Source organism: Panthera pardus, unplaced genomic scaffold, assembly GCF_024362965.1.
Source record: "Panthera pardus isolate Hobbes unplaced genomic scaffold, ASM2436296v1 HiC_scaffold_3, whole genome shotgun sequence".
In the NCBI taxonomy this organism is placed as follows: Eukaryota; Metazoa; Chordata; class Mammalia; order Carnivora; family Felidae; genus Panthera; species Panthera pardus.
In genome coordinates this window covers 50,076,760-50,104,259 of record NW_026526876.1, presented here as the reverse complement: position 1 = coordinate 50,104,259, position 27,500 = coordinate 50,076,760, and the positions used below count along the sequence as shown (strand labels likewise).

At 39.6% G+C, this 27,500-nt stretch overlaps 1 protein-coding gene across 16 annotated transcripts in view; it reads left to right on the top strand.

Annotated features, from left to right (window-relative positions):
* The window catches only part of ACACA (acetyl-CoA carboxylase alpha), a 277,600-nt gene that overhangs the window by 41,723 nt on the left and 208,377 nt on the right, over positions 1–27,500 (top strand). For 9 of the 16 annotated variants that reach the window (XM_053892519.1, XM_019424023.2, XM_053892520.1 and 6 more), the window contains 2 exons: positions 10,480–10,526; positions 13,324–13,576. In XM_053892519.1, the coding sequence (XP_053748494.1) occupies positions 10,480–10,526; positions 13,324–13,576 (300 nt within the window). Of the gene's footprint in view, positions 1–2,301; positions 2,553–2,896; positions 3,072–9,783; positions 10,235–10,479; positions 10,527–13,323; positions 13,577–27,500 lie in introns of those variants that run through there. The other 7 variants (XM_019424026.2, XM_019424025.2, XM_019424017.2 and 4 more) reach the window with 6 other exon arrangements.

Below are 27,500 nucleotides of genomic sequence, written 5' to 3'. Positions count from 1 at the left end.
AAAAAAAAAAAGAATCGCATACTCTACCGACTGAGCTAGCCAGGCACCACTCCTTTCCTCATAAAGACAAAAGTCATTTGGAATTAGGGCTCACCCTAATGACCCCATTTAAAATTTTAATTTCCTCTTTAAAGACCCTATTCCCAATACTCACATTTTGAGGTACTGGGGGTTAGAATTTCAACATACGAATTTTGGAACACAATTTAGCCCATTATAGCTGTCTAGTTTCAGCTTCTAGAAATATGCCACTCCATTCACTCTCTTCTCTTCCACCTGTTAGTCTTGTATAGTAAGTTCTCTCTCCACCCTTTGGCTCTCCTCCTCCACTTCTTACAGATTATAATGGCTTGTGTGGCAAGAACTCATGGAACAGCTCTAAAGAGCTTAAACTAGCAGGTTGTGGCATGCACCAAACAACACAACACTGAGGAGCTGTTGAAATTCTAGATGCATTATTTTAAAGACCTAGTTCTCTGCCTACACATCTTAATATTTGATAATAACTAGATTTTATGTAAGTGGTCTTGGTATATATCCTAACTCATCCTTCATTTTCTTCCACTGTGGTTCTTTCATCAGGGCTTTCCTTGTCTGGTTCTTCTCAGAGCTCAGTTACTTCAAATATTCAGTGAGGTGAGAAGCAGGATATGTAAGGACTTGCTGAAGTTTCACAGAAGTTCCTGAGAGTTAACCCCCTGGTTTTGCAGTGCTCCTAAGGCTGATATACAGCAATACCACTAAGAAAGAATCTTGGGGGCAGAGTTCCTATTACTTAGAAATAGGAAAGGTATATGAAAAATAAAAGAGGCAGCCTCAAGATTTTTAGTTCTTTCCAAGAGAGGCAAAGCTTCCCTCTTCCTGGGGCCTTTTTTTTCCCCCCAGTCAAGTCAAACATCTTGTTAAAACCAGGAAGTTATGCTCATTTACCTTTAAGTTCTAATTTTCCTATCTCTGTTCCTTGACAGATGCATCCAACGACAGACACAGTCATTGTGAAAAATGGCTCACTGCTCTGTAAGGTCCAAATGTTTCCAAATTTCTTTTTCCAGTTCCTATTAAAGTAGGTTGGTAAACTCTTGGAGAAGCTACCACCTAGTGGTATTATGAGGAGTCCTAGGTGAATATTGTCCCTTGTTGACGAACCTTCCCATCTTTCTGCCTCTGCTTCAGCCCAAGAACTGACCTCAGGTGTGTACTCCTATCCTATGTACTTTTTGCCCTCTGGCATAGAGCTTCTTCTCACCAAATCATCATTCACTGTCCTTCTCTTGACCTTTAGCACAAGACTGTGTAAAGATCAGGCAAGTACTCTGGGTGCTTCATTAAATTCTTGTAAGGGGTTAAGCTCACCCCTTTTTTTCTGAAGTGCAGTTTTCTCCAATTTTCTTTCTCTTCCATCTGATAGTTGTATTATATACTGAAACTCTTAACTGTTACTTTTCAACACACAGCCACCATGAAAGTGTGGCTGTGAAGTAACTGGTAAAGGTAGAGGAACTGGTTGGCTTCTGTTCAATGACTTGGCGGAACCACAATGGAGGGTTGCTCTAACCGGAGAAATCCGGAATTTATTGCCCTTTATTTTCCCTGCTCAAGGCAGGCAGAAAGAACTGTTGTCCATTGGCACTCTGGCCTTCTTACTGAGCTTCCTTTACTGAGGCTTTCCCTCAATAATCCAGGATCCTGCACCTCAGAGTCTTTTGGAGTGCGCTGCTTTGGGGCCGCCTAGCAAGCCAATGAGCTGGTTATGTTGTTCCAGAGTAGGGGTTAGCCTGTACTCTGTACTAACTTGGAAAACTAGCCTGTGTGATCCTGGGCAATTCATGCATGCAATACCCACTTCTTCAAGGGGTTAGTATTGAAAACGATAAGGTCCTTACGGGCCCGAACACCACGTATTCTGCTCCGTCCTCTTTGGTGCTGGACTTCCTTCCAGTACTGCAAGCTGGCTGGCTTCTCACTTTCTGCGGCCCGTGAGCCTCTCTCCCTCCTGGGAGGTGCACGTGGGGCCGTTTCCCCCACCCGCCCCTCCTCCTCCGGCAGGCGGAAAGGGCCAGCCGGCCCTGCACCCGCCCCCACCAAAGGGGGCGGTGAAGGGTGAGCCTGGGGCGCCACGACCGCCCGGGACCCGCCCGCCCTCTCGCCGCTGGGCCCCGAATGGCAGAGCGGCGCTCGGACCATCGGCATCGCCTCACGTCGCCCCGCCCCGAGCCTTCCTCTCATTGGCTGTCGCGCGGTCTTCGGGGCCCGCGCCTCTCTTCGAGGCCGGCCACACCGCGCCGCAGCGGGGAGCGGGGTCGGAGGTGAACGGCCCGGAGTAACCCCGGACGTAGTCGCCTCATGGGGCTCGCCCGCTGAGGTGGGAGGCAGGGGCGGGGCGGGGGCGGGGCCGGCTCCCGTGAAGCCCCGCCCCTCCCCGTGTGCCCGGCCGGCCTGGTGCTGCGAGCCTGTCAGCCATCGCCGGAGCTGCCGGCCTCTCCTCCCGTCCTCCACCGCCTCTGCGCAGGGGCTTCCCCGGGCCGCCGGACCACCGACGCCTCCGCTTTGAGGTGAGGTGAGAGCCGCTCCAGGGCCGGTGATCCGACCTGACGAGGCTGGGGCCGGGGGAGGGGCGGCGGTAGCCCGGGGCCGCCTCCCGCCAGCACGCGGGCCAGGGCTCCATCCCGTCCGGACCTGTGCTGGGCAGCCCAGCCCTCTCCGCAGCTCTGGGCCCTTGAGTTTCCCTCTGGGGGAGACGCAGAGGGGCCTGGGGTCTCGGGGTGGGTGGTGGGAGCTCAGACCCCGGAACTTGGAGTCGTACAGCCCAGGGCCTCTCTAAGGAGGGACTGGGGTGTCTGCCTGGAGCTCGTCACCATCCTCCTCCCTATCCTTGGCGTGGTTTGATTCCTTCCAGACGCTCTCCAGTCCGACCCAGTGCTCAGGAGAGGGAGAAGACCCACGTGGGAAAGAGATGTTGAGGATTAGGTCCACTTGCGTTGAAAGTCGTCTTTCTCGCAGAGTGAGGTGTGGGGTGCAGAGCTTCTGTTGCTCTCGCTGTGTCTTTGTATCGTGGTGGGAGCCGGGGCCAGGTGAGTTGTCCCTTGCCAGCTCCTCCTCCTGAGATTTTATTGTTTTCTGTGAGAGACGTAGTGAAAGTACAAGCCTGTCGTTGCTCTCCTCTCCATTTGCCATACTGACCAAGGGAATCTATCGGAGATGGAACGTAGGAAAGTGGATGTGAAGCTAATGATTTCAGAGGGAAATGTGCGTGGAGGTCCTGCCTGGGTCAGTGCCAACACTATTCTGTTTGGAGATGGGACGTAAACACCAGTGAACACTTGGAATCAGCTGTAAATATCAGGGACCTCTGTAGGTCTTAGGGGTTTTATATTAGCATATAAGAATACAACTATTTGGGGAAAAGACTTTAATTTCAGGTATTTTTGCTTTGTTTTTGTTTTGGCCTCTAAGTTTAGGATGGAAATCAGAAGACCCGAGGACTTCCTGATTTTATCTCTACTTAAGCAGTGTTTCTGTAATTTCCCAGTGTGTGGAGTACACCTAATAACTTGGTCTTCAGTCTGAGAAGTTGGTCCCCTGAATTTCTTTTTTCATTCATTCATTCTTTTTTTTTTTTTTTTTAATTTCTCAATCCAAAGCGCAGATTGGGAAGGTTACTGGCTTTGGTTGTGTGGTTTCTTTTCCTCAGGGAGAAGGAGTTCTTTGATTTGTCTATTACTTCTTGGTGGGGATGCCTTGGCTGTCTGTGATGAGAAAGAGTTATGCGCTGACAGGCACTTTTAAGGAAAGGGTTGTAGTCCAATAGAGTAGGACAGCAGCTGCAGTGTCCAGGTGGGTGCCTGGTTGCTACAAAACTTGCTAGCAAGTTTCTTTTCACTTCCTTCTCTTGCCTCAGTTTCCTCATTTCTAATAACAGGAGGACTGTTGTGAATCCAAGAATAATTAACAAACATTGTAAAGTGGGCATATGAAAGTTGTCATAGTCTTTATTTACAAATCTGCCTGTATTTACTTCTGTTGCAGAACTTTTGTTTTGAATTACCAGTGCAGAATAGAAATGCATCAAGCATAAGATTCAATTATTTTAAAATGGAAGGAAAGGTGGAGAAATGGGGGCATTTGGTTTAATGAACTTAGAGTTCAGATGATGACTAGTTTATGTCAAAGAACTGGCATTGTGAAAGGTGGCCTCAGAACTCTCTCATCTGATACTCACCTCTCTAAATTTTGTGAACAGGTTCAGGTGTAGATCACCATATAACGTTCTATTTTCTTTTCAGTCAATGACTAGGAGAATTTTTTTTACCTGTCACACAGACTGGCTTAACAGGTTAGGGCTAGTGTTTTTCTTTCTTTAAAAACATTTTTTGGTAGCTAATATTCTAATAGTAATTCAACCAGTAATAGTACTGGTTGAAGAAAGAAGTAAAATAAAAATTGTTGGAATTAGACATTGGAATTTAGTATTTCTTTAATTTTTTTTTTTTTTTTAACGCTACAGAGAGAAACAGAGCATGAGCATGGGAGGGGCAGAGAGAGGGGGAGACACAGAATCTGAAGCAGGCTCCAGGCTCTGAGCTGTCAGCACAGAGCCCAAAGCAGGGCCAAACCGCTCGCAAGATCATGACCTGAGCCAAAGTCGGGCACAACCTACGGAGCCACCCAGGCACCCCTGGGATTTAGTATTTCTAATTGGAGGAGTATTGTTACAATTCAGGAAAAAAAAGGAGGTTATATTATTACCTAACATGCTTTTAAAGGTTAATAAAGATAAAAGCTATGCATCGAGTATCTTCCCAAACCCTTGATAAAGAAATTTCCATACCTGTGGAGGTGACTAACAATTTTAAAGGAAGTCTTCATTGATCTTCCACTTCAACAGATTTTTGCCTAACTAGTTATTTGTTTGTTTCATTAATTTTGTAATTTAGTATTCACCATTTGAATGTAATAGACTATGCGAAGGTGATGTTAAATAGATGGGAAACTATGACAAATAGTTATGTAAAGACATTGCATGAACACAAGGAACATGGATCTGATTGATAGGGCACAAGTTCTTACGAGTTCGACCAACCAATCTTAGTATGTATGCTCTAAGGGTACAGTTCTCTTGTCAATTTGTCATTTTTTAAAGCTACCATAAGCCATCTAGTCTCAGGATTTTTTTTTTTTTTTTAAATGTTTATTTATTTTTGACAGAGAGACAGAGCATGAGCGGGCGGGGGCGGGGGGGTTGGTTGTGGCACAGAGAGAGAGGGAGACACAGAATGTGAAGCAGGCTCCAGGCTCTGAGCTGTCAGCACAGAGACTGACGCGGAGCTCGAACTCATGAACCGTGAGATCATGACGTGAGCCGAAGTCGGACACTTAACCAACTGAGCCACCCAAGCTCCCTGAGGTGTTTCTTTCTTTAATTTTTCTTATTGTGGTAAAATATATATAACATGAAATTTACCATCTTAACCACTTAAAGACATACAGTTCAGTATTAAATACATTTATAACCTTGTGCACCCCTTCTATATCTTCTTTGGAGAAATGTCATTTTAAGTCCTTTGCCTACTATCATCCATCTCTAGAACTGTTTTCATCTTATAAAACTGAACCTCTATACCCCATTAAATAAGAGTTCTTCATTCTCCTCTCCCCCCAACCTCTGGCAACTATCCTTCTCCTTTCTTGTCTCCATGATTTTGACATCATGTAAGAATCACACAACATTCTTTTTGTGACTGACTTATTTCGCTTAGCAGAGTGTCTTCAGGGTTCATCCACGGTGTAGCATATTGCAGAATGTCCTTCCTTTTTCAGGCTGAATAATACTTCATTGTATGTGTATGTCACATTTTGCTTATCCATTCATCCACCAGTGCACTCCCTTTTTCCATGTTTAAGCTATTGTGAATAACGCTGCTGTGAACATGGGTGTACAGACTCTTTGAGAGCCTGTATTCAATTCTTTTGGGTATGTATCCAAAAGTGGAATTGCTGGATCATATGGTAATTCTATTTTTAATTTTTTGAGGAGCCACCATACTGTTTTCCACAGTGGCTGTACAGTTTACGTTCCCACCAGTGGTGCCCAAGGGTTCCAATTTCTCCACGTTTATGCCAACACTTGTTTTCTGTTTTTTTTGATGGTGGCTATCCTAATGGGTATGGGTTGGTATCTTATTGTAGTTTTAATTTGTATCTCCCTAATAATTAGTGTGTTGAGCATATTGATGTGCTTATTGGCCACTTGTCTATCTTCTTTAGAGAAATGTCATTTTAAGTCCTTTGCCTGGTTTTAAATTGGGTTTGTTGATGGTTTACTTTCAGGAGTTCTTTATATATTCTGGATATTAATCTCTTATCATATAACGTGATTTGCAAATATTTTCTCCTATTCTTTGGGTTGCCTTTTTCCTCTGTTGATAGTGTCTTTTGATGTACAAAATTTTTAAATTTTCAAGAAGTCCAGTCTGTTTTTTCTTTTGTTACCTGTGCTTTTGGTGTCATATCCAAGAAATCTTTTCCAAATTCAATGTTATGAAGCTTTTGTCTTATGTTTCTTGTAAGAGTTTTCTTGGTTCATGTTTTAAATTTTAGAGCCTTGATGCATTCTGAGTTAATTTTGGAGCCTTGATGCATTCTGAGTTAAATTCTGAGGGGAATGTTCAGCTTATTTGTCTATATGCAGAGATCCAGTTTTCCTAGCACCATTTGTTGAAAAGGCTGTCCTTTCTTTATTGAATGTCTTATTAGCACCATGTCAAATATCATTTGACCATATATGGGAGGGTTTATTTCTGGGCTCTCTTTTTTTTTTAATTGATGTGTAATTAACATACAGTGTTATATTAATTTAAGGTGTACAGTATAATTCGATAATTCTAAGCATTATTCAGTGCTCATCATGGTAAAGTGTATTCTTAAGGCTCTTTATTTCACCCATCCTCCTCCTCCCCCTACCTTCCCTCTGGCAACCACCAGCTTGTTCTCTGTTTTTAAGAGTCTGGTTTTTTGGGGCACCTGTGTGTCCTAGTCAATTGAGCATCTGACTCTTGATTTCAGCTCAGGTCACGATCTCATGGTTTGTAGGATCTTGTCCCATGTCAGGCTCTGCTGGAGGTGCGGAGCCCACTTGGGATTCTCTTTCTCCCTCTCTCTGACCCTCCTCCACTTGTGCTCTCTCTCTCTCTCTCTCTCTCTCTCTCTCAATAAATTAATGGGGCACCTGGGTGGCTCAGTTGGTGAAGTGCGGACTTCGGCTCAGGTCATGATCTCACAGTCTGTGAGTTCGAGCCCCGCGACAGGCTCTGTGCTGACAGCTCAGAGCCTGGAGCCTGCTTTGGATTCTGTGTCTCCCTCTCTCTCTGCTCCTCCCCCACTCACACTCTGTCTCTCTCTGTCTCTCAAAAATAAATAAACATTAAAAAATAAATTAAAAAAATAAATTAATTGAAAAACATTTTTAAAAAATCTTTTAAAAAAGAGTGTTTTTTCCTCTTTTTTCTTTATTCATTTGTTTTGTTTCTTAAATTCCACATTTGAGTGGAATTATGGTATTTATCTTTCTCTGACTTATTTCACTTAGCATTATACCTTCTAAGTCCATCCATGTTATTGCAAATAGCAAGATCTCATTCTTTTGGAGCTCTTTGTTCTGTTTCACAGGTCTATATATCTGTCTTTATGTTAATACTGCAGCTTTGTAGTAAGTTTTAAAGTCAGGAAGCATGGGTCTTCCAGTTTTGTTCTTTTTCAAGATTGTTTTGGCTATTTGGGGGTCCCTTGGGAATTCCACATGAATTTAGGACAGGCTTTTCTGTTTCCTCAAAAAACATTTCCACATATAAAATCATGTCTTTTTAATATTTTCTTGTTCTACATAATCCCTTTCTTCTAGATGCACTTTTTTTTTTTTCTACAGGTAGTTATTTGGTTTTGATTCCTTCACATTGGAGGTTTCTCTAAGACATCTAGTAATCCTTAATTGCTTAATTTTAAGAGGGGGGAATTGATTAACTTTGTTGTAGGTTGATCTGGTGTGACAATTAGTGAACCCCAATATTACTACTTGAGGTTTTTTCCCTGGTCTAGTTAGAATCTTCAAAGCAGGATCCTTTCTGTATTTCCCTCCTGATTGGTGAAAATTGGGGCAAGAAGGCTGGGAGCTCTTATTCAATATGCTTGCTTAATTTCTCCATTTTCAACATGATGCTCTTCCCTTTACTGTTTCTGGTATGTCCCTGTCTAGAAATGTCTTGTTTAACCCTCTCTAGAGAATAAGTCTTCAGGCTTTTATCAGGATGATAGAGCAGTAGGCACTGGGCTTTACTAATTGGAAAAAAAAAAAAAAATCTAAAGATCTGAAGCTTCTGAAACAGAATTTCAACCAGATATTTTATTTTATTTCATTTATTTAAAAAAATTTTTTAATGTTCATATTAGAGAGAGACAGAGGGCAAGGGAGGGGAGGGACAGAGAGAGAGGGAAACAGAATCTGAAGCAGGTCCCAGGCTCTGAGCTGTCAGCACAGAGTCTGACATGGGGCTCAAACTCACCGCGAACTCATGACCTGAGCTGAAGTCGGATGCTTAACTGACTGAGCCACCCAGGTGCCCCTGCTCTGTTTCATTTTTTAAGTTTATCAATTTTGAGAGAGAGAGAGCACACACAAGCAGGGGAGGGGCAGAGAGCGAGGGAGGGAGAGAGAATCCCAAGCTAGCATCGTGCTGCAAGCGTGGAGCCCGACACAGGGCTTGAACTAAAGAACCGTGAGATCATGACCCAAGCTGAAAACAAGAGCTGGATGCTTAACCCACTGGGCCACCCAGGCATCCCTGTTCTATTTCATTTTTGATGACTGTGCCCAACTTGGGGTTCAAACTCATGACCCTGAGATCAAGAGTCACATGTTCTTCTGACTCAGCCAGCCAAGTGCCTGTCCCTTTGTTTTTAAAATGTTGATTGTAACCCACTAAATTTATTTCTTACTATTTTGCTTGGTGGTTGCCCATAGTTTGAAAAACACTAGTCTAGTACATAATAATTTACAGAGTCATTTCATATACTTTTAGTCTTCACAGCAATCCCATGACCTTTTTATTTTTCCAGATGAGGAGGCTCAGAGACATTAAGTGACTTGTTCAAGTTTGCACTGCGAACATTTGGCAGAGTCAGAATTTGATCTTGAGTCCTAGATTTTGACTCTAGTTCCACCTCTGCACCTCTGGTTACATCTAACCCAAACTACTTTCGTTTTCCTTTCTTTTCGCACTCCCCTTCCCTACACCAAATTGTAGGGAATAATGCTAGCTTAGACTACATAATTGGGCAAATCCAGCTTTCCCAGTTAACATATCTGCACAGTCCCCAATCCTGTCACTTGTCATTCAAGGTCATCCCTTAGAAGTTCTGGATTTCTTCTCCATCATAGACCAGTGGTTCTCAAGCCTGGATATATATCAATGTCAGTCAACTGTGGAACTCTATTCTTTTTTTTTTTTTTAATTTTTTTTTTTTTCAACATTTTTTATTTATTTTTGGGACAGAGAGAGACAGAGCATGAACGGGGGAGGGGCAGAGAGAGAGGGAGACACAGAATCGGAAACAGGCTCCAGGCTCCGAGCCATCAGCCCAGAGCCTGACGCGGGGCTCGAACTCACAGACCGCGAGATCGTGACCTGGCTGAAGTCGGACGCTTAACCGACTGCGCCACCCAGGCGCCCCTGTGGAACTCTATTCTGATGTCTGGGCCTCCGCAGTGATTCTGATTCTGTCAATCTGGGGTGGAGTTTAAACATCCATGTTTTTAAAAAGCTTCACAGGCCTGAAACTAATGTAACATTGTGTGTCAATCATATCCAAATAAAAAACAACTTTTTAATGTAAATAAATAAGTAGCTCCACAGATGATTGTTATAATGAAAGTTGAGAGTTTTTACCCTGGGTACATTTAAGTCCACGGCATAGAAGGAAAACCCAGGATTTGGGAAGTAAGTAGAGACTTCTTGGTCCCTTAGGGGTTTAGGACTTAATTTAATGAGAGATCCGTCCTCTTCCTGGCTTCCAACTTTGTCCATGGGTATAAACCATTTGTAAACATAATCAGAGCCTGAGTTGTAGGGAGTCTAGTGGTTCTCTTCTTCCCAACTGCCTCTTTTTTGATGAAATCTTGGAAATCATAAGGTTGGAATGTGCTCATCGAAGTATGCAATTGGAAAAGGCCACTTGTGAAATGGTAAGCTTGGATTATTGTTCATTATTCTCATGAAAAATAAAGTCTTTGAATGTAATGTTTTTTATTTATAGATTTGAACAAATAATAAACAACTGAACTGTATGTTTTAAGTTAAATAATAGATTTGACTAGAAAAATGATACTTTATTATCAGTTTTGTATTATGCTGAGCAAAACAGGAATTGCTAAAATTTGGGTTACTTAAAAAAAACACTTCAAATCTCTCTCTGTCTTTCTCTCTTTAGTTCTTTTTGGAGGTGGATATCTGCTCAGACAGTAAGAATTATAAGAGGTCAGTTACAAATAATGCTCTTTCATGTTTACAGTGTCATAAACATTTTATGTTCATGTGCTAAAATATTAAACTGTAAGCTTTTATGTTAAAAGTTGCCTTCTGTGAAAGGACATAGGTAGATTTGGGGGTATAACCTGAAGTGAATGGTCTGACCATGGTAGTATTCCATCCCCTTTTCTCTTTAATTCAGGACTAGAATCAGCGGAAATGGGACGGACTGTAGAGTAGCTTCTAGAGTGGCTGGGTAGCTACTCAGTGATTTTCCATACATGACCTCTCTTTTCTGATGGTTTGCAGGCTTGTGGCTGGGAATACCACTCAGTAGAATTGCTGGTTAGTGGATGGGCTCTTTAGCGCTGACAGCTGAGCTGCTTCCAATCCTCAAGAAGGCTGCCTTCCTGTTCTTGGCTAGGAAGGAAAAGTTTGAAGTTGACCTTACGGAGCCTCTCATTTGTTAGTTAATCATGTCTTCTTCTTCTCCCATGGAATCAGAGAATTGCTTCTTTATCCTGAATTTTATTTTTTTGTGTAGTCATCTAATTTTGGTCACACTAAACTAGGAGAGTGCCTTACTTATTTCTCTTGTGAAGAAGGCAGCCATTATTTTCTGTGTTAGTTGAGATGGAGTTTGGAATTTTGTGGGGGTGGGGGAGGGAGGTCTCCTGTTTTTGTTTTTGTTTTTTTTAAACTTGATTGTTTACGGCTCTAAAATGTGAAAGAAGTAGCCTTTTTTGTTACTGTACCTTTTAGTGTTCTTCAGACTGGTCAGTCTGTTAGAACTTTCTCTCCTTCCTTCCCTCACTTTCTCCTTCTCTCCCTTTTTCCTCTTTTTGAATGATTTGAGTTTTTTTAGAGTTCTGGAAGTGAATGTCTATATAAAATTTGGAGACATTTAAAAACAGTTATTTTAATGAAGCCTAATATTCCAAGGGAGAAATGTATAGTAAATTTAGATGTCAAGTTTTTCCTGTTCCATGATATTTTTATATTTGATTCTAGTTTTTAAAATAAAAGTTAGCTTACGTAATCTCTAACTCACTTTTAAGAAATATCTAGCAGAAATATTTTTAGCATTTCTGGCAATTTGTTATTACTGTTTCATTCTTCCAGCAGAGTGGTTCTCAAATTTTAGGACTTGTTAAAGTATAGATTACTGGGCCCCAACCTGTAGATTGTGATACAGTTAGTTGCTCTATGGTAGGCCCAAGAATCTGTACTTTTAACACATTCTGAGGTGATGCTGCTGCTTCTGGTCTGGAAATTACACTTTTTGAGAACCACTGCTTTATCATTTACGAATACTGTTTTGTCTTTGTAAATGAATAAGCTCTGATTCACAAATTACATAAGAATAATGGTGCACGTGTAATTTTAACAGGTTTAATGGTGATTCCCAAAGATTAAAATCTTGATATTTTGTTACCTAATGTCAAAGAACACTGCTTGCCACCTACTCTTACACTTCAAAGTAGTCTACAACATAAACAATTTATTAATAATAAATTTGTTATTTATTGATATACCATCTCTTAGAGCACCTCGAAATCAGGATTGGGAATATTGTTTTCTGAATTGTTAGGATATAAGCAGTTCAATACTAAGTTGATGTATATTTCTGAAGGTTTTTTTTAATGGGATCTTATGAATGACAGAATAAATATTGTTTAGTTTTAGTTTTATTGTTCTTGTGGACTTTCAGCCATGTTTTGGTCTTTTAATTAGTGTGCTAGCTGTTGGAAATATCCAGTTATGACTACTAAGGCCCTATATCTAGAAAACTTATGCTTGAGATGACACCTCCCTTATTTTAAATTTTTTTAATTTTTTAATTTTTTTACTATTTATTTTTAAGAGACAGAGCAGGAGCAGGAGACGGGCAGAGAGAGAGGGAGACACAGAATCTGAAGCAGCCTCCAGGCTCTGAGCTGTCAGCACAGAGCCCAATGCGAGACTTGAACTCACAAACTCAGAGACCATGACCTGAGCTGAAGTCGGACACTTAACCAACTGAGCCACGCAGGCGCCCCAACACCTCCCTTATTTTAATTAGAGATTTTGAATTTGATAGTAGATTCACTTTCTTCCTATCAATGCCAGCACATTAGAGCCAAAACCAGACATGCTTGGGTGAATCTTTAACAGATGTAACTTAAGAAAAAACTCATGAGGGGAAGTAAAGATTTCTTTTTTTCAGTTAAAAAATACCCATCTGGAGTTTGCTTTAAAGCAAACTATATATATTTATCTGTGTGGATATATATCAGTACGAATATATTTTATGTGAATATATTTAACAAAAATACGCTTAGGTAAAATTCATAGCCTCTCAAAGTGTAGTGTTTGGAATGAGGTGATAGTTATGTAGTTTAGTGTAAACACCTAGTTTGAAATGACAGCCACTCTCCCCAAATCCTTATACCACATTCTCCCCGGTACTGACAACCGAAATCACAGTATTACAAGCAGCTTTCATCTACTGCAGAGGTTTCTCCACTGTTCATAATTATCTCTTGGGCATTACCAAATTGATAAAGAGATTGGGAATGGCTTATAGTTTTAAAAGAGATTTCTTTAAGGAAGAGGGAGCTAATTTTAATTTTTTAGGCATAGTTACATCTGGATTTTCCTCCCTTGTAGAAAACCAAGGCCCTGAAATAGAAGAGCCAAAGAAACTAGTGCTCAGATGCTACCCTGCTTTCAAGTGCCAGCCATAGTATATTAGGAATAACCTGTGGCTATCCTCAGATATAGGTTATTATCCATAACCTGCTTTTCTCACTCATTTTCTTCATAGCTCTGAGAGCTCATTTTGAAGGAATAATGGATGAACCATCCCCCTTGGCCAAACCTCTGGAGCTGAACCAGCACTCTCGGTTCATAATTGGTTCTGTATCTGAAGATAACTCAGAGGATGAAATCAGCAACCTGGTGAAGCTGGACCTACTGGAGGAGAAGGAAGGCTCTCTGTCACCAGCTTCTGTTGGCTCAGATACGCTCTCTGATTTGGGGATTTCCAGCCTACAGGATGGCTTGGCCTTGCACATGAGGTAAGACCGAAATTTTACTTGACCTTATTGACCTGTTGGTTTCACTGATTTTGTTCTGGAAAGGGCAAGAATAATTTTAGCCAAGATTGCTCCACCTTTTCCTGTATCACTGGACTTAAAACTTTGATGAAGAAACGGAAACAATGCATTTTGCCTGGAGTGGAGGCTTTCAAAGTGTCTTTTCCTAAATGTTCCTCTCAACTGTTTCCTGTTCTGTCTATATACCGGGTCTTTTAGTGACATCTAGTAAGTGAGAGTTAGGTTGAGAAATTTTGGTTTCTGTACTACTTTGACTAACATTGTAGTTGTAACTATTTTAATGGCTGATAAGACTTTTGCAGGGTTGGGCAAGTTTGTAGTAATTTTTCTTTGAACTGCTTTCATGTCAGAAAGGTATATTCCATTTCTGGCAGGGCCAGTCCTCAGTAACAACCTGTGGCAGGAACAAAAGGTTGTTATAGACTTGTCCTTTTTCAATAGAAATGGAATTCTCTATATGTGATTGAAAATGTCAGTAAGTAGTAACATAGGATTATTCTTATTTATTGATGTTTGATTATACAACCAGTATGTGATATACTACCCTTGGGTCATTTGCTTTGCATTTCTTAGGTTAAAGGGCCTGGATTAGTGGTTCTTGGTTTTCACTGTACATCAGAGTCACTTTGTGGAGCCTTAAGAAAGGAGTCCCATCTCCAGAGCTCCAGAGATTCTGATTCATTTGATATTGGCTTGGTTTGGAGCTGGGGCATTTTTTTTTAAAGCTATCCAGGTGATTCTAATGTACAGCTAGGGTTGAGATTATAGGTCTAGCCCAGATAAACATTAGGGTGACTATTGCTGTTAGTAAATCTTGGTGCTTATATTAATGGATCTTAAAATAATTAAGCCCCTTTTTATATACTAGAGATATAGGCTGTGTAGTAAAATCCCATACTGGGTCTGGCTGAATATGACTGTCCTGCCTTAGTCTCCTGGGACTTTAGGGTCCTTGCTTCTGAAAGATGATGAGGTACTAAGTGTCAGTGGTCACCCCCATTTAGCTATGTGGAGGTCAAAAGAAAAGAGTTAAGTAAGTTAATTGTGTTTTATGTCATGGATTCCTAGAATTGCAAATGAACCAGAGACATAATGTAGCCTAATACCTTTTATTTAAATAGATGAGAGAGCTGAGGCCTAAAGAGGGGAAGTAACTTGCCTAAGCGTGAATAGCCAGAAAACTGGAATTCAGTGTCGGGTGTTCTGATTGCATTTCAGTAACTTTTCTACTCTACTTCCCTGACAATAAAAGTGTCTTAATTATATAGCTAGTTCAGACAAAGTTGGTTTTGAAGGAATTGATGAATAATGGATTTTATCTAATCTCTGGGCTAAAAAGAGGAATAGAGTGCTGTATTTAGTGGCAGATAAGAGGGGTTGAGGTTTTTTTGGGGGGGGGGGGTGGAGGTCAAGTCTTTATGTAAACATTTTTTATTACTTTATAGTTCAATTAATGGTTGACCTAAAGGCTAACACTGGTGGTGGTATCTTACCCTTCAAGGTCATTTGTAAATGTGTGGGGGTTGTAACTGGTGGGACTACAGTAGTTCCCCTCATCTACAGGAGATACCTTCCAAGACCCCTAGTGGATGCCTGAAACCACAGATAGTACTGAACACTACACATAACTATGTTTTTTCATACATACATACTTATGATAAAATTTAATTTATAAATTAGCCACAGTAAAAGATGAACAGTAATAACTAAGAATAGTTATAACAATATTCTGTAATAAAAGTTATGTGAATGTGGTTTCTTTCTCTCAAAATATATTGTACTGTACTCACACTTGTTTTGATGGTGTGAGATGATAAAATGTCTACATGATGAGCTAAAGTGAGGTGAATGATATAGGCATTGTGACATAACTTTAGGCTACTGTTTACCTTCTCACAATATTGTCAGAAGAAGGATCATCTGCTTCCGGTTGGTGGTTGACTGTGGATAACTGAAACCTTGGAACATGAAACCACAGATAAGGGGGGGACTACTACTGTACCCTTGCATTTAAAGGTCAGAGGACCAATGATTCTAAGCCTTCTTCAATGTACTGGATAATCTCACATAGCCAAGAATTGTCCTCAAAATGTCATAATGCTCCTGTTGAGAAAGACTGGGTTAAATCTAAATCCTTAAAGCCACATAGCACCTTGAGAAATTTGTCCAATTTGAGACCATGTGAAACAGAATATCCATTCGTTGGATTAGGAAATTGTGAATTTGGCAATGGTAAGATAAATACCATTATAGGAAACTCAGCCAATGATTTGCAAGGCAGCTTGCAGTTGCCAAGTCATTCCCAAAGTTGATGGCTCTTATCACAAAGACTGTGTGGTCAGTGGTATGAGTGCCTGGAAATTTTTTTGCATGCCCTACTGTTGCAAAACTCATGCCCATAGCTCGTGGAGGAGCTGTGGATTGAAGTGTGATCAGCAGCCTGGGAAGGAGACAGTGCCAGTTCCCACTTGCTTCTCAGCTAGCTAATGTTCCAAAATAGAACACAGCTTTTCCATTGATACATTTTGTAAGTCATTTGTGGATATGGTGTCCTTGGGGTTAATTTAAATTGAGTCAAATTCACTTGATTTTAGAGAGAACTTTGTTCTTGCATCTGCCACCAATTAGGTATGTGACCACAGAGAATACATGTTACCTCTTTGGACTCATTTTCCTCATCCATGAACATGAAGGTATTGGTTCAAAAACTCTTTTTCACTCTTTGAACCCAGAGTTAGAGACTGGTTGAGTTTAGGATTAGCTTCCTGCGTGAATAATCTAATCCTTTCCAGGCCATGTAGATTAAAGGGGCAGGTACATTCCTAAAAGGTGTTTACTAGAGGTCATCTAAAACCAAGTAATGTGACTGTCATAGTATAGGATGAGAGAGGGCCTCTCAAGTTTAGGGCTTGGTTTTTTTGATGCTAACTGAGAAGTCTAATGGGTGTAGTGGATAGGTATTAATACAGAATAGACTTTTCCAGAGATGGAGATGACTTGCATCACATATTTTCTAGAGCAGCACTGAAAGAGTAGATGGATCACTTTCTAAGCTTTATGACCCAAACATTTGAAAATAATACCCTAAGAAAGTTACAGCTTGATGGGAATATATGTCTTATTGTAAACAACTGTTGTTTGGCTTTATTAATTAATTAATTTAGAGCCATTGTGGGCGGGGGAGGGGCACAGAGAGGGGGGAGAGAGAATCTCAAGCAGGCTCCACGCAACAGCACAGAACCCAACACAGGGCTCAATCTCACCACCATGAGATCATGACCTGAGCTAAAATCAAGAGTTGGATGCCTAACCGACTAAGCCACCCAGGTGCCCTGGCTTTTTATTTTTAAAGAAGATCAGTTAGGGATTGATGTATCAGCTAGGTTGATTTATTTCTGAACCTTATTTAATTAATTAACCTTAATATTTAATTGATATTTGAGAAGAAAGACCGTTGAAGACTGAATGTGGGTGTCTTAATTTTGATAACTTATGTATGATTTAGTGGCATATAATAGAATTATCTAGTTGCATGGATATTGATGTCTGTTCCTCATGGGATGCCACTTGAGTTCAGATTGTTCTGAATATTTGCATTGCAGTGTAAATAAATCCAGATCACCCCACAGTCATGCTATCAACCAAAGATAGTAATCAATTTTGTCAACTAGTATACTGAATTCCTGGTTGAAGTCCAGTTGGAAACAGGTGAGCTCCCCAACTGGATCGCTCTTAGGGTAGTGTGATTTCTTTAAACCTTTTTTATCCTGTAATTCATGTTACAGTGTTTGAAACTCCATCTCAGTTTTCCCTTAAACTTTTTAAATGCCCAAAGAATCAAACATCCAACATTTTGTGCTTGGCAAGCATGTTGTTGGTGACTCCATTTGAGAACAGTCTGTAATTGCTGTTATTTGTGTGTATATAAATCCATCATATGATGTTCTATTGCTGGGTTTAAGACAGTGGTTGCTGCTTTGGTAGGCGAGAGAGATTAAGTTCACTCAGAAAAGGCTCCTTGAAGGTAAGTTGCATTACTGTCTCCTTTCTGGTCTAGAAAGTACTTTGTCAATATCTTAGAAAATTTAGAATTCAGTTATGTGATTGACGATGAGGTGTTTTTGATTATTCAGAAGAATCTCTGTGGAGAGTTTTGAAGCTGTTTTGTAATTAGAAATAATCTGTAACGTTTGTCCAATGATACTAGAATGCAAACGGATAAAATACTGTGTTGGGGATTAAGACTTAACAAAAAAATTTTTTTTAATGTTTATTTATTTTTGAGAGAGAGAGAGACAGAGCACAACTAGGGGAGAGGCAGAGAGAGAGGGAGACACAGAATCCGAAGCAAGCTCCAGGCTCTGAGCTGTCAGCACAGAGCCCGATGCGAGACTTGAACTCACAAACTGAGAGACCATGACCTGAGCCGAAGTCGGACACTCAATCGACTGAGCCAGTCTGGTGCCCCTCGTGGTGATAGACTTTTAAAAAAACACCAAAGAGGGAGGTGGGTGGAGGGTTGGATGAAATAGGCGAAGGGGATTAAGAGCACACTTACCGTGATGAGCACTGAGTGATGTATAGAATTGTTGAGTTTTATAGGTGTATAGAATGTATAGAATTGTTGAGAATTATACACCTGAAACTAATATAATACTATACATTAAATTAAAATGGAATTAAAAAAAATTATCCTAGAGCTGTATGGGATGTATGTATTCCCACTTTTCTTCTCTTTTTTTTTTAAATTTTTTTTAAATTTAAAATTTTTATTTTTGAGAGACAGAGTGTGAGCGGGGGAGGGGCAGAAGAGAGAAGGGGACACAGAATCCGAAGCAGGCTCCAGGCTTGGAGGTGTCAGTACAGAGCCCAATGTGGGGCTTGAACCCATGAACCACAACATCATGACCTGAACCGAAGTCTGATGTTTAACCAACTGAGCCACCCAGGTGCCCCCAGAATTCCTGCTTTTCTATTTCAGTAAATTTTCATTTCATTTACTATACATACATACCGAATTCTAGTTTGTGCAGTTGACTCCAAAATGCTGGTTAATCCAAACTCATATTCAATCCAAGACCACACGCTGTGTATTGTATCTCTTAAATTTCTTAAACTTTCATATCCCCTCCACCCCACTTTTTTTTTTGTGACAGTGTCTAGTGACTTGTTTAAAATGACCTTATTAGCAAATCATGAAGGTATATGGCTACTGGTAATAGTTTGGTGGTATAGAGAGAAATGGAAGGAAAAACAAAGGATAATTTGCTACTCTATACTTTTTATAGCTATAGCACTTGTAGCAAAACAGTTTTTTGTTGCACTAATATTTTAATGAATTTTATAATCAAAATGAAAGTGGACATTATAAAATATGGTGTGATTTGATCAAAAGCTATTAAGGACAGAACTTTTAAGTTTTAGGGGTATATGTTTGTATTTGACCTGGAAAGAGATTCTCTTTCCTATTAGTCTCTCACTTGAAACTCCTGAGATTGAAAAAAATAAAAAATAATAAAAAAAATAAACTCTTGAGTTTGAAGTGATTTCACTTAAATCTAGTAATGGAGGTAAAATTAAATAGTATCTGCAGAAGCTTTTGGAAAAGTAAAATGTTCCATACTATGTAATATTTATTATGAAAGAGTCCTTTTGTAAAATAAAATTTTTGACTAGAAAAACCTTTTTAAGGCTTTTGCATGTTGGGTTTAAAACTTGGATATTTAGATTGAAAGACTTTAATTATAGTACACATATACTGTCAATATTATAATTTAGATGTTGAGAATAACCATTATTGAGAGGGCAGGAAATTTCACTTTTCCTTCCTATCTTTGGCTCAGCTGTCTCAAGCTTTAACATCAAAAATAAGGAAATTTGTAGATGGGCCTGTGAGAGTGTTATGTTTGGCTTTCTTAGCATTTCTCATTCAGCTTCCCTGAGCTTTCTCCCTGCCCCCAGCATTTTCCAAACCCTTTACTCTCAATGTTCCTTCCTTGATATTCTGAGGTTCCCAGTTGCCATGGTGCCTCAGAAGTGAGTAGACAGAGAAGGTCATTATGAGATCTGCAACTTGGTACTCTTTCTGAAGGCAATAGTTTGCTCTATTTCCCACCCACTCTTTCCATTCAGAAAACAGGAACTGTCTTTGTATGTATTGTAATCTCCAGACTTTATTCCATAAATGTAGCTAACTGTAGAAATGAAATTATGAATATTTGTAAGTAGGGCTCAGGACAGCCACTTGGCAGTGTTTATTATTTTTATTACTTCTAGTGTAATGCATACATTTTCCCCCTCCTTTCTTCCTGTGAACATAAATTTACAAATGAAATTTGCATTTACTACTTAAAACTTTAAAATTATTAGCTATATGCTTATTATAGAAAAGTTAGAAATCCAAAAAGTATGAAGAAATAGAAAGAATCCAGAATATGATTGTCCAGTGATAATTTCTGTCAGTATTTAATATTTCTTTTTGTGAATTTTACCCCTTAAGGATAAATTTCTTTAAAAAATACTTAAGTAGATTATATCTTAATGCACGGCTCTATTTTTTGCTTTTTTCCATAGAACAACATTTTCTCATGTCACTAAAAATCTTTTAGCTTAATTTTTTTAGCTTTTTATTTTGAAATAATTTTTGATTTACAGAAGAGTTACAAAAACAGCAGAGAATTCTTGTGTGTCCTTCACTTACCTTCCCCTACTATTAATATCTTTCATAACCATAGTACATTTATCTAGAGTTGTCAGATGTAGCAAATAAAAATACGTGTTGCCCAGTTAATTTTGAATTTCAGGTAAACAATAATTTTTCATATAAAAATTAAATACTGCAAATACTGCATTAGACGTACTTCTATAAAAAATTACTTGTGTTTGCCTGAAATGGAAAATTTAAATGGGCATCTTGTATTTTTTCTAGCAACCCTATTTTTATTAAAATTAAGTAGTTAACATTGGTACAGTACTTTTAAGTAAACTATAGATTTTATTTGGTTTTTAGCTCTGTCTCCACCCTTGCTAAGAGAGATATACTGGACAATTCTTAATTCCTGAGTTTTTCCAGAGTGCTAACATAGAATCATGCTTGTTTCTTTTTTTTCTAATTTTTAATTTAATTTATTTTTTAATTTACATCCAAATTAGTTAGCATATAGTGCAACAATGATTTCAGGAGTAGATTCCTTAGTGCCCCTTACCCATTTAGCCCATCCCCCCACCACACCCCCTCCAGTAACCCTCAGTTTGTTCTCCATATTTATGAGTCTCTTCTGTTTTGTCCCCCTCCCTGTTTTTATATTATTTTTGTTTCCCTTCCCTTATGTTCATCTGTTTTGTCTCTTAAAGTCCTCATAAGAGTGAAGTCATATTTGTCTTTCTCTGATTGACTAATTTCACTTAGCATAATACCGTCTAGTTCCATCCAAGTAGTTGCAAATGGCAAGATTTCATTCTTTTTGATTGGTGAGTAATACTCCATTGTGTATATATACTACATCTTCTGTATCCATTCATCCATCGATGGACATTTGGGCTCTTTCCATACTTTGGCTATTGTTGATAGTGCTGCTATAAACATTGGGGTGCGTGTGTCCCTTCGAAACAGCATACCAGTATCCCTTGGGTAAATACCTAGTGGTGCAATTGCTGGGTCGTAGGGTAGTTCTATTTTTAGTTTTCTGAGGAACCTCCATACTGTTTTTCCAGAGTGGCCACACCAGCTTGCATTCCCATAGAATCATGCTTGTTTCTAAGAGGCTTTCCATACCATAGGCTCTTTGGTTTCTGAGTTACTTCTTGACCATCCATTTTCTATTTCCCAAAATTTTTTGACGTCTGTATCTGTTAGGTCCTCCTCTTTCGTTTTCTTTGTTCTTATGTCTTTATGTTTCTTTTATTATTTTGTTGTCATTTTCGTGTGATTTTTGGTAGAGAATAGAAATAAACAAATGTTCCGTCTGCTACTGTCGACCGGTAGTTCCATTCACTCTTCAATCTATTGCAGTTGGCTTTTGCTTCTACCACTTTTCTGAAACTACACTTAGAAAACTTACCAGTGACCTCCTGATGAGCAAAATTTGACACTGTTGACTTTTCACTCATTCTTGAAACTACACCTTATATTTTAGTAACATTCTCTCCCAATTCTCCTTTCTGACTCTACCCTGTCAGGTGCTTGAGTAGGCTTGGCTTTTTCCACATGCCTCCTAATGTTAATTTTCTACAAAGCTTCCTGGCTTTAGCCCTTTTCTCATAGGTCACAACCTCTCTCTTGATCTAACTTAATTAATGGTATTCCCATTTCTCTGGTCTTCTAAGCCAGAAATATGGGTGTTCTATGAGATTCCTCTCTCCTCTACCCCTCTACCCCTACCCCTAACACCTAGTTAGGTATTCTTATTGATGCTATACCCCAATAATTCTTAAATTTTTAAAAAATGTTTATTTTTGAAAGAGATAGAAAGAGAGAGAGCACGAGCAGGGGAGGGGCCAAGAGAGAGGGAGACACAGAATCTGAAGCAGGCTCCAGGCTCTGAGCTGTCAGCACAGACTCCGATGCAGGACTTGAACCCACAAGCCTGAGATCATGACCTGAGCTGAAGTCAGATGCTTAACTGACTTAGCCACCCAGGTGCCCCAGTATACCCAAATAATTCTTGAATCCATTCCTTTTTTTCCTTTGCTACTGCTATTGTTCTTGCTTTTATATTTTATTTGGATCTGGCAAGAGTATTTTAGTTCTTCTCCAGCCTCTTTCCCCTTTCCGTATAAGCTCCACATGGCCATTGGGATCTTTCTAAAAGGTAAACTGATCATCTTATAGCATTACTTTAGTGAGTCCTTTTTACCAATAGGATATATTAGTGGCTAGCCAAACATTGTGCCAAGTTAACATTATTTCTAATACAGGAGCTTTAATCATTATTATGCTGGGCTTGTTGAGATCTGTAAGGTGTCAGTAATATTTCAGATTTGTTTAAACTCAGTTTTGAAGAAATGAACAGAAAACAGACAAGCAACAGAGATAAGTATATAGCAGAAACACCAGTGATGGTGGGGTTGACAGCATGTGCAAAGATACCAGACTGAGACATCTAGCATGTTCAGGCAATTATAAGTCATTGAGTATTATTGAAATGTGAGGGAGACAGGGTGTTTAGTGTCGTGGAGGAAGAGGCTGGTAAGATAAAGGTGAGATCATTAAGCATCTTGTCTGTCATGCTGAGACACATATAAAATGGAAAACAGTATTTAGATTTGGCTGTGCAACAACAGAGTCATCTGTGGAACTTTAAGAAACTATGCAATCCCTTACAGGAGTACTGATGCATAGGGGCACTTGTACCCCAATGTTTATAGCAGCACTCTCAACAATAGCCAAATTATGAAAAACCTAAATGTCCGTCAACTGATGAATGGGTAAAGAAATTGTGGTTTATATACACAATGGAGTACTACGTGGCAATGAGAAAGAATGAAATATGGCCCTTTGTAGCAACGTGGATGGAACTGGAGAGTGTTATGCTAAGTGAAATAAGCCATACAGAGAAAGACAGATACCATATGTTTTCACTCTTATGTGGATCCTGAGAAACTTAACAGAAACCCATGGGGGAGGGGAAGAAAAAAAAAAAAGAGAGAGGTTAGAGTGGGAGAGAGCCAAAGCATAAGAGACTCTTGAAAACTGAGAACAAACTGAGGGTTGATGGGGGATGGGAGGGAGGGGAGGGTGGGTGATGGGTATTGAGGAGGGCACCTTTTGGGATGAGCACTGGGTGTTGTATGGAAACCAATTTGACAATAAATTTCATATATTGAAAAATAAATAAAAAACTATGCATCCCTAAACTGTGTGTCAGACTGCTTAAATTACAGTTTCTGGTCATGGAACCCAGCAGTCTTCATGCTAGTACTCTCCACGTGAATCTGATATGAAACCTGAGCTGAGAACCACTTTTCTAGCGTTTAGAACAATGCCTGGCATATAATACATGCTTAATAAATGTTTGTTGCATTGAAATTAAAGTTGTGCAAGTAGATTAGATTATTATGAGGGAGAGTATATAAGTAGAAGGGAAGTGTGTCTTATGGAAATGTCTACCTTTAGATGGAAGGAAGGGCGAAAAAGGGAGACAGGAAATGATCAGGAAGGTAGAAGGAGCACCAAAAAAAAAAAAAAAAAAAAAGGAAAGGATAATTTTAAGGTGGAAGATGTAACATACAGTGTTGAAAAGAAATGTCAGATTGAGAAACAACACTGGGGGGCGTCTTGGTGGCTTAGTCGGTTAAGCCTCCGACTCTTGATTTTGGCTCAGGTTTTTTTGACTCTTGATTTTGGTTTGTGAGATCGAGCCCTGCACTGGGCTCTGCGCTGAAGCATGGAGCCTGCTTGGGATTTTCTCTCTTCCCCTCTCTCTCTGCCCCTTCCCAGGTTGTGCCTGCACCCATACACACACGCACGTGCACACACACACACTCTGTCTCTCTCTCTCTCTTTCTCTCAAAATAAATAAACATTAAAAAAAAAGAAAAAAAGAAAAAGCACTGAAGTTTGTGCATAGGAGGCTCTTGGGGTGAACAGCTTTAGTAGATGTCCAGAGATTAAGTAGTAGTAAATGAAGGAACAGCAATGTCAACACTGTGTACCCTTTTAAGAAGTTGATGGCAAGGAAGAAAAAAGAACAGCTACTTGAGAGAATAATAGGATTTCTCTCTTGTCCTCCTCTGCTGTGTTTTCTTACTGGAATGCCCTTCCCCTGACTTTTGGAATTCCATTCATCCTTTTGGGTCATCACTTTGTAAGGTCCTTCTCAAATGCTGCCTGTGCTGTGAAACTTTTCTTCTTTCTCCTATTTTGTTTTTCTCTTCTGGTTATTTGGCCTTTCATTTTTCACAACAACAATTGTGTTCTTTCTCCATTGTCATTAAACCCATCCCTAGCTCCTGTCCCTTCTAGACACACTTTGAATTTTATAACTTTGCCTCATATTTCATTGAGAAAATAGAAACTATCACACCAGAAATTCTTCCTTCCAACATCTAATTTCAAATTTACTTGTATCTATACTCATGTTTTCATTTTTCCTTCTTGTTTTAAGGACTTCTCAAGATCCTCCTTCCTTTAGTGATCCTCTTCTTTACATTTTAAATATCCCCTTTTCTACTAAATCACTCATGTTGGCATCCAGACATGCTCAGATGACTCCCATCTTTATAAAATCCTTCTTTGATAGCCATGCTCCCTTTGGACTACTCCCCTAATTCTCTGCCCCACATCATGGCCAAGATCTTCGGAAGGGTTCTTTCTTCCTCTTCTCTCATTCTGTCTTCCAACCTGTACTAGTGTGTACTCTGCCCTATCGTGCTACTGAAACTGCTTGCATTAAAAATCACCAGTGACTATTGTATTGCTAAATTCATTGGGTGCTTCTCAGTTCTCATCCTTTTAGTCCTCTCAGTAGCTTTATACAGGTACCTACTTTTTTCCTTGAAACACAGCCTTCTCTTTCCTGCTGAAAACTGCTTTCTTGTCTTTCCTCCTGTGTCCCTGGTACTCTTTCTAATCTCCTTTGCAAGCTCTTCTTTTTCATGTTACTTCCAGCATTTAGTCCTGCTTGGTCTTGGACCTTCTAGTCCTTTTACTTGGTATACATTTTCTTTCTACGTAATCTCATCCCTTTGCTACTGTTTATATGCCAATAACTCCCATTATTTATGATATCCATCCCATACCTATCTTTTGATCTGACTTGCTATGTTCAGCTATTTATGTGAAATCTTCGTTTGAATGTCCTATAGACCCAAACTCCTTTTTTTTTTTTTTTTTTTTTTTTTTTTTTTTTTTAATAACCTCTTCGTCCAGCCTGTGGCTTGAATTCATGACCCTGAGATCAAGAGTTGCATGCTGTATGGATTAAGCCAGCCAACTGCCTCTAGACCTGAACTCTTGATTTCTCCCTATCCTCTCTAAATTGATCCTTCCATAATTTTCCACCTCTTATAAATATCACCTCTGGCCACTCTGCTTAAGTCAGAAACCTGGGAAATCATACTTCAGTTCTGTTGATTCTGTCTCCAATATTTACTTCAGTACATTCACTTGCCATCACTTTAGTTTAGCCTTAGTCTGTCAACTCTTGTTTGGATTAATAGAATGGTCACTCAACTGGATTTTCTGCCCCCTGATTTCCTGTCACACTTAGCATAAGATACTAAAATCTTTTTTTAAAGTTTTTAAAATTTATTTTGAGAGAGAGTGTGTGAGTGAGAGAGCAGGGGAGAGGCAGAGAGAGAGAGGGGGAGAGAGAGAATCCCAAGCAGGCCCCATACTGACCAATGTGGGGCTTGAACTCAAGAACCATGAAATCATGACTTGAGCCTAAACCAAGAGTGAGACACTTAACCAGCTGAGCCACCCAGGTGCCCCAAGATACTAAATTCTTACCTTGGCTCCTGAGGCCCTGAATAATCTGACTTCTGTCAGCTTCCATGTGTTGACAGTGCTTCAGTCATACTGGCCTTTCAGTTCCCCTGGTGTTCCAGTCTTTCCTATCTCAGGGCCATACATACTTGTCCTTTTGCCTGGATTCTCTCTTACTCTCTCAGTGATTACTTAAGGCCCCCTTTTTAAGGTTTCGGATTAAATATCACTTCCTGAGAGAGGCCTGTTATTATTTGTAATCTTTTTGTTTTTCTTTCAAAGGACTCACCACAATTTATAATATTTTCACTTGCTCATTTATTTTTTTGTCTCTGTTACCCTGTCACCAATATGAGAGCAGTGATCATATACATTTTGTTTGCAGTTGTATACCCAGCACTCTCTATAGCACATAGTAGGGCACTCAGTAGATATTTATTGAATCGCTGAGAGAGATATAAAGATTGGCTAGGGACATTCACAAAAGGTGGTAGTATCTTAAATTATATGTATATATTAAAATTTTTAAGTGGATTTAGGATTGTTCAAATTTTCTGTTTCTTCTTGGGTGGAATAGAAAATTTTTTTTCAGATGATTTACCAATTGAATCTAAATTTTCAGATTTATTGGCATAAACTTCATAATAAACATACTCCTTTCTTTTTCATGTTTTAGGATTTGTAGTGAGTTCCCTCTTCATCATTCCTGATATCAAGTTAGCATTTTCTATTATTTTTTATCAGTCTTATAGAAGTTACTAATTTTGGGGCACTTGGGTGGTTTCAGTCGGTCAAGCCTCTAACTCTTGATTTTGGCTCAGGTCATGATTTTGCTCTCTGTGAAATCCAGCCTCATGTTGGGCTCAGTGCAGAGCAAGGAACTTCCTTGGGATTCTCTCTCTCCCTCCCTCTCTGCCTCTCCCCCACTCATGCACATGCATGCGTGCATTCTCCCTCTCTCTCTCTCTGAAATAAATTGATTTAAAAAATAGAAGTAGTAATTTAATTGGACTTTTCAAAGAACCAACTTTTTGTCTTTGTTTATTTTTTTTATTGTACATTTGTTTTCTCTTTTATTGATATCTGCTGTCATCTTCGTTCTCTTCTTTATACTTTTTAAGTTTACTTATTTTGAGAGAGAGTGAGCATGAGCATGGGAGGGGCAGAGAGAGAGGGAGAAAGAGAATCCCAAGCAGACTCCACACTGTCAGCATGAAGCCTGATGTGGGGCTCTGTGGCCTCGATCTCACAAACCACGGGATCATGATGTGGGCTGAAATCAAGAGTTGGTTGCTTAACTGATTGAGCCATCCAGGTGCCCCTTTTCTTTATACTTTCTTTAGGCTTAATATGTTTTTTTCTGACCTTTTGAGATAGATTATTATTTCTTTTCTAAGCTGTGTACTAATAACTACAAATTTCCCCAAGCCCATCTTTGCCTATATTTCAAGGTTTTTT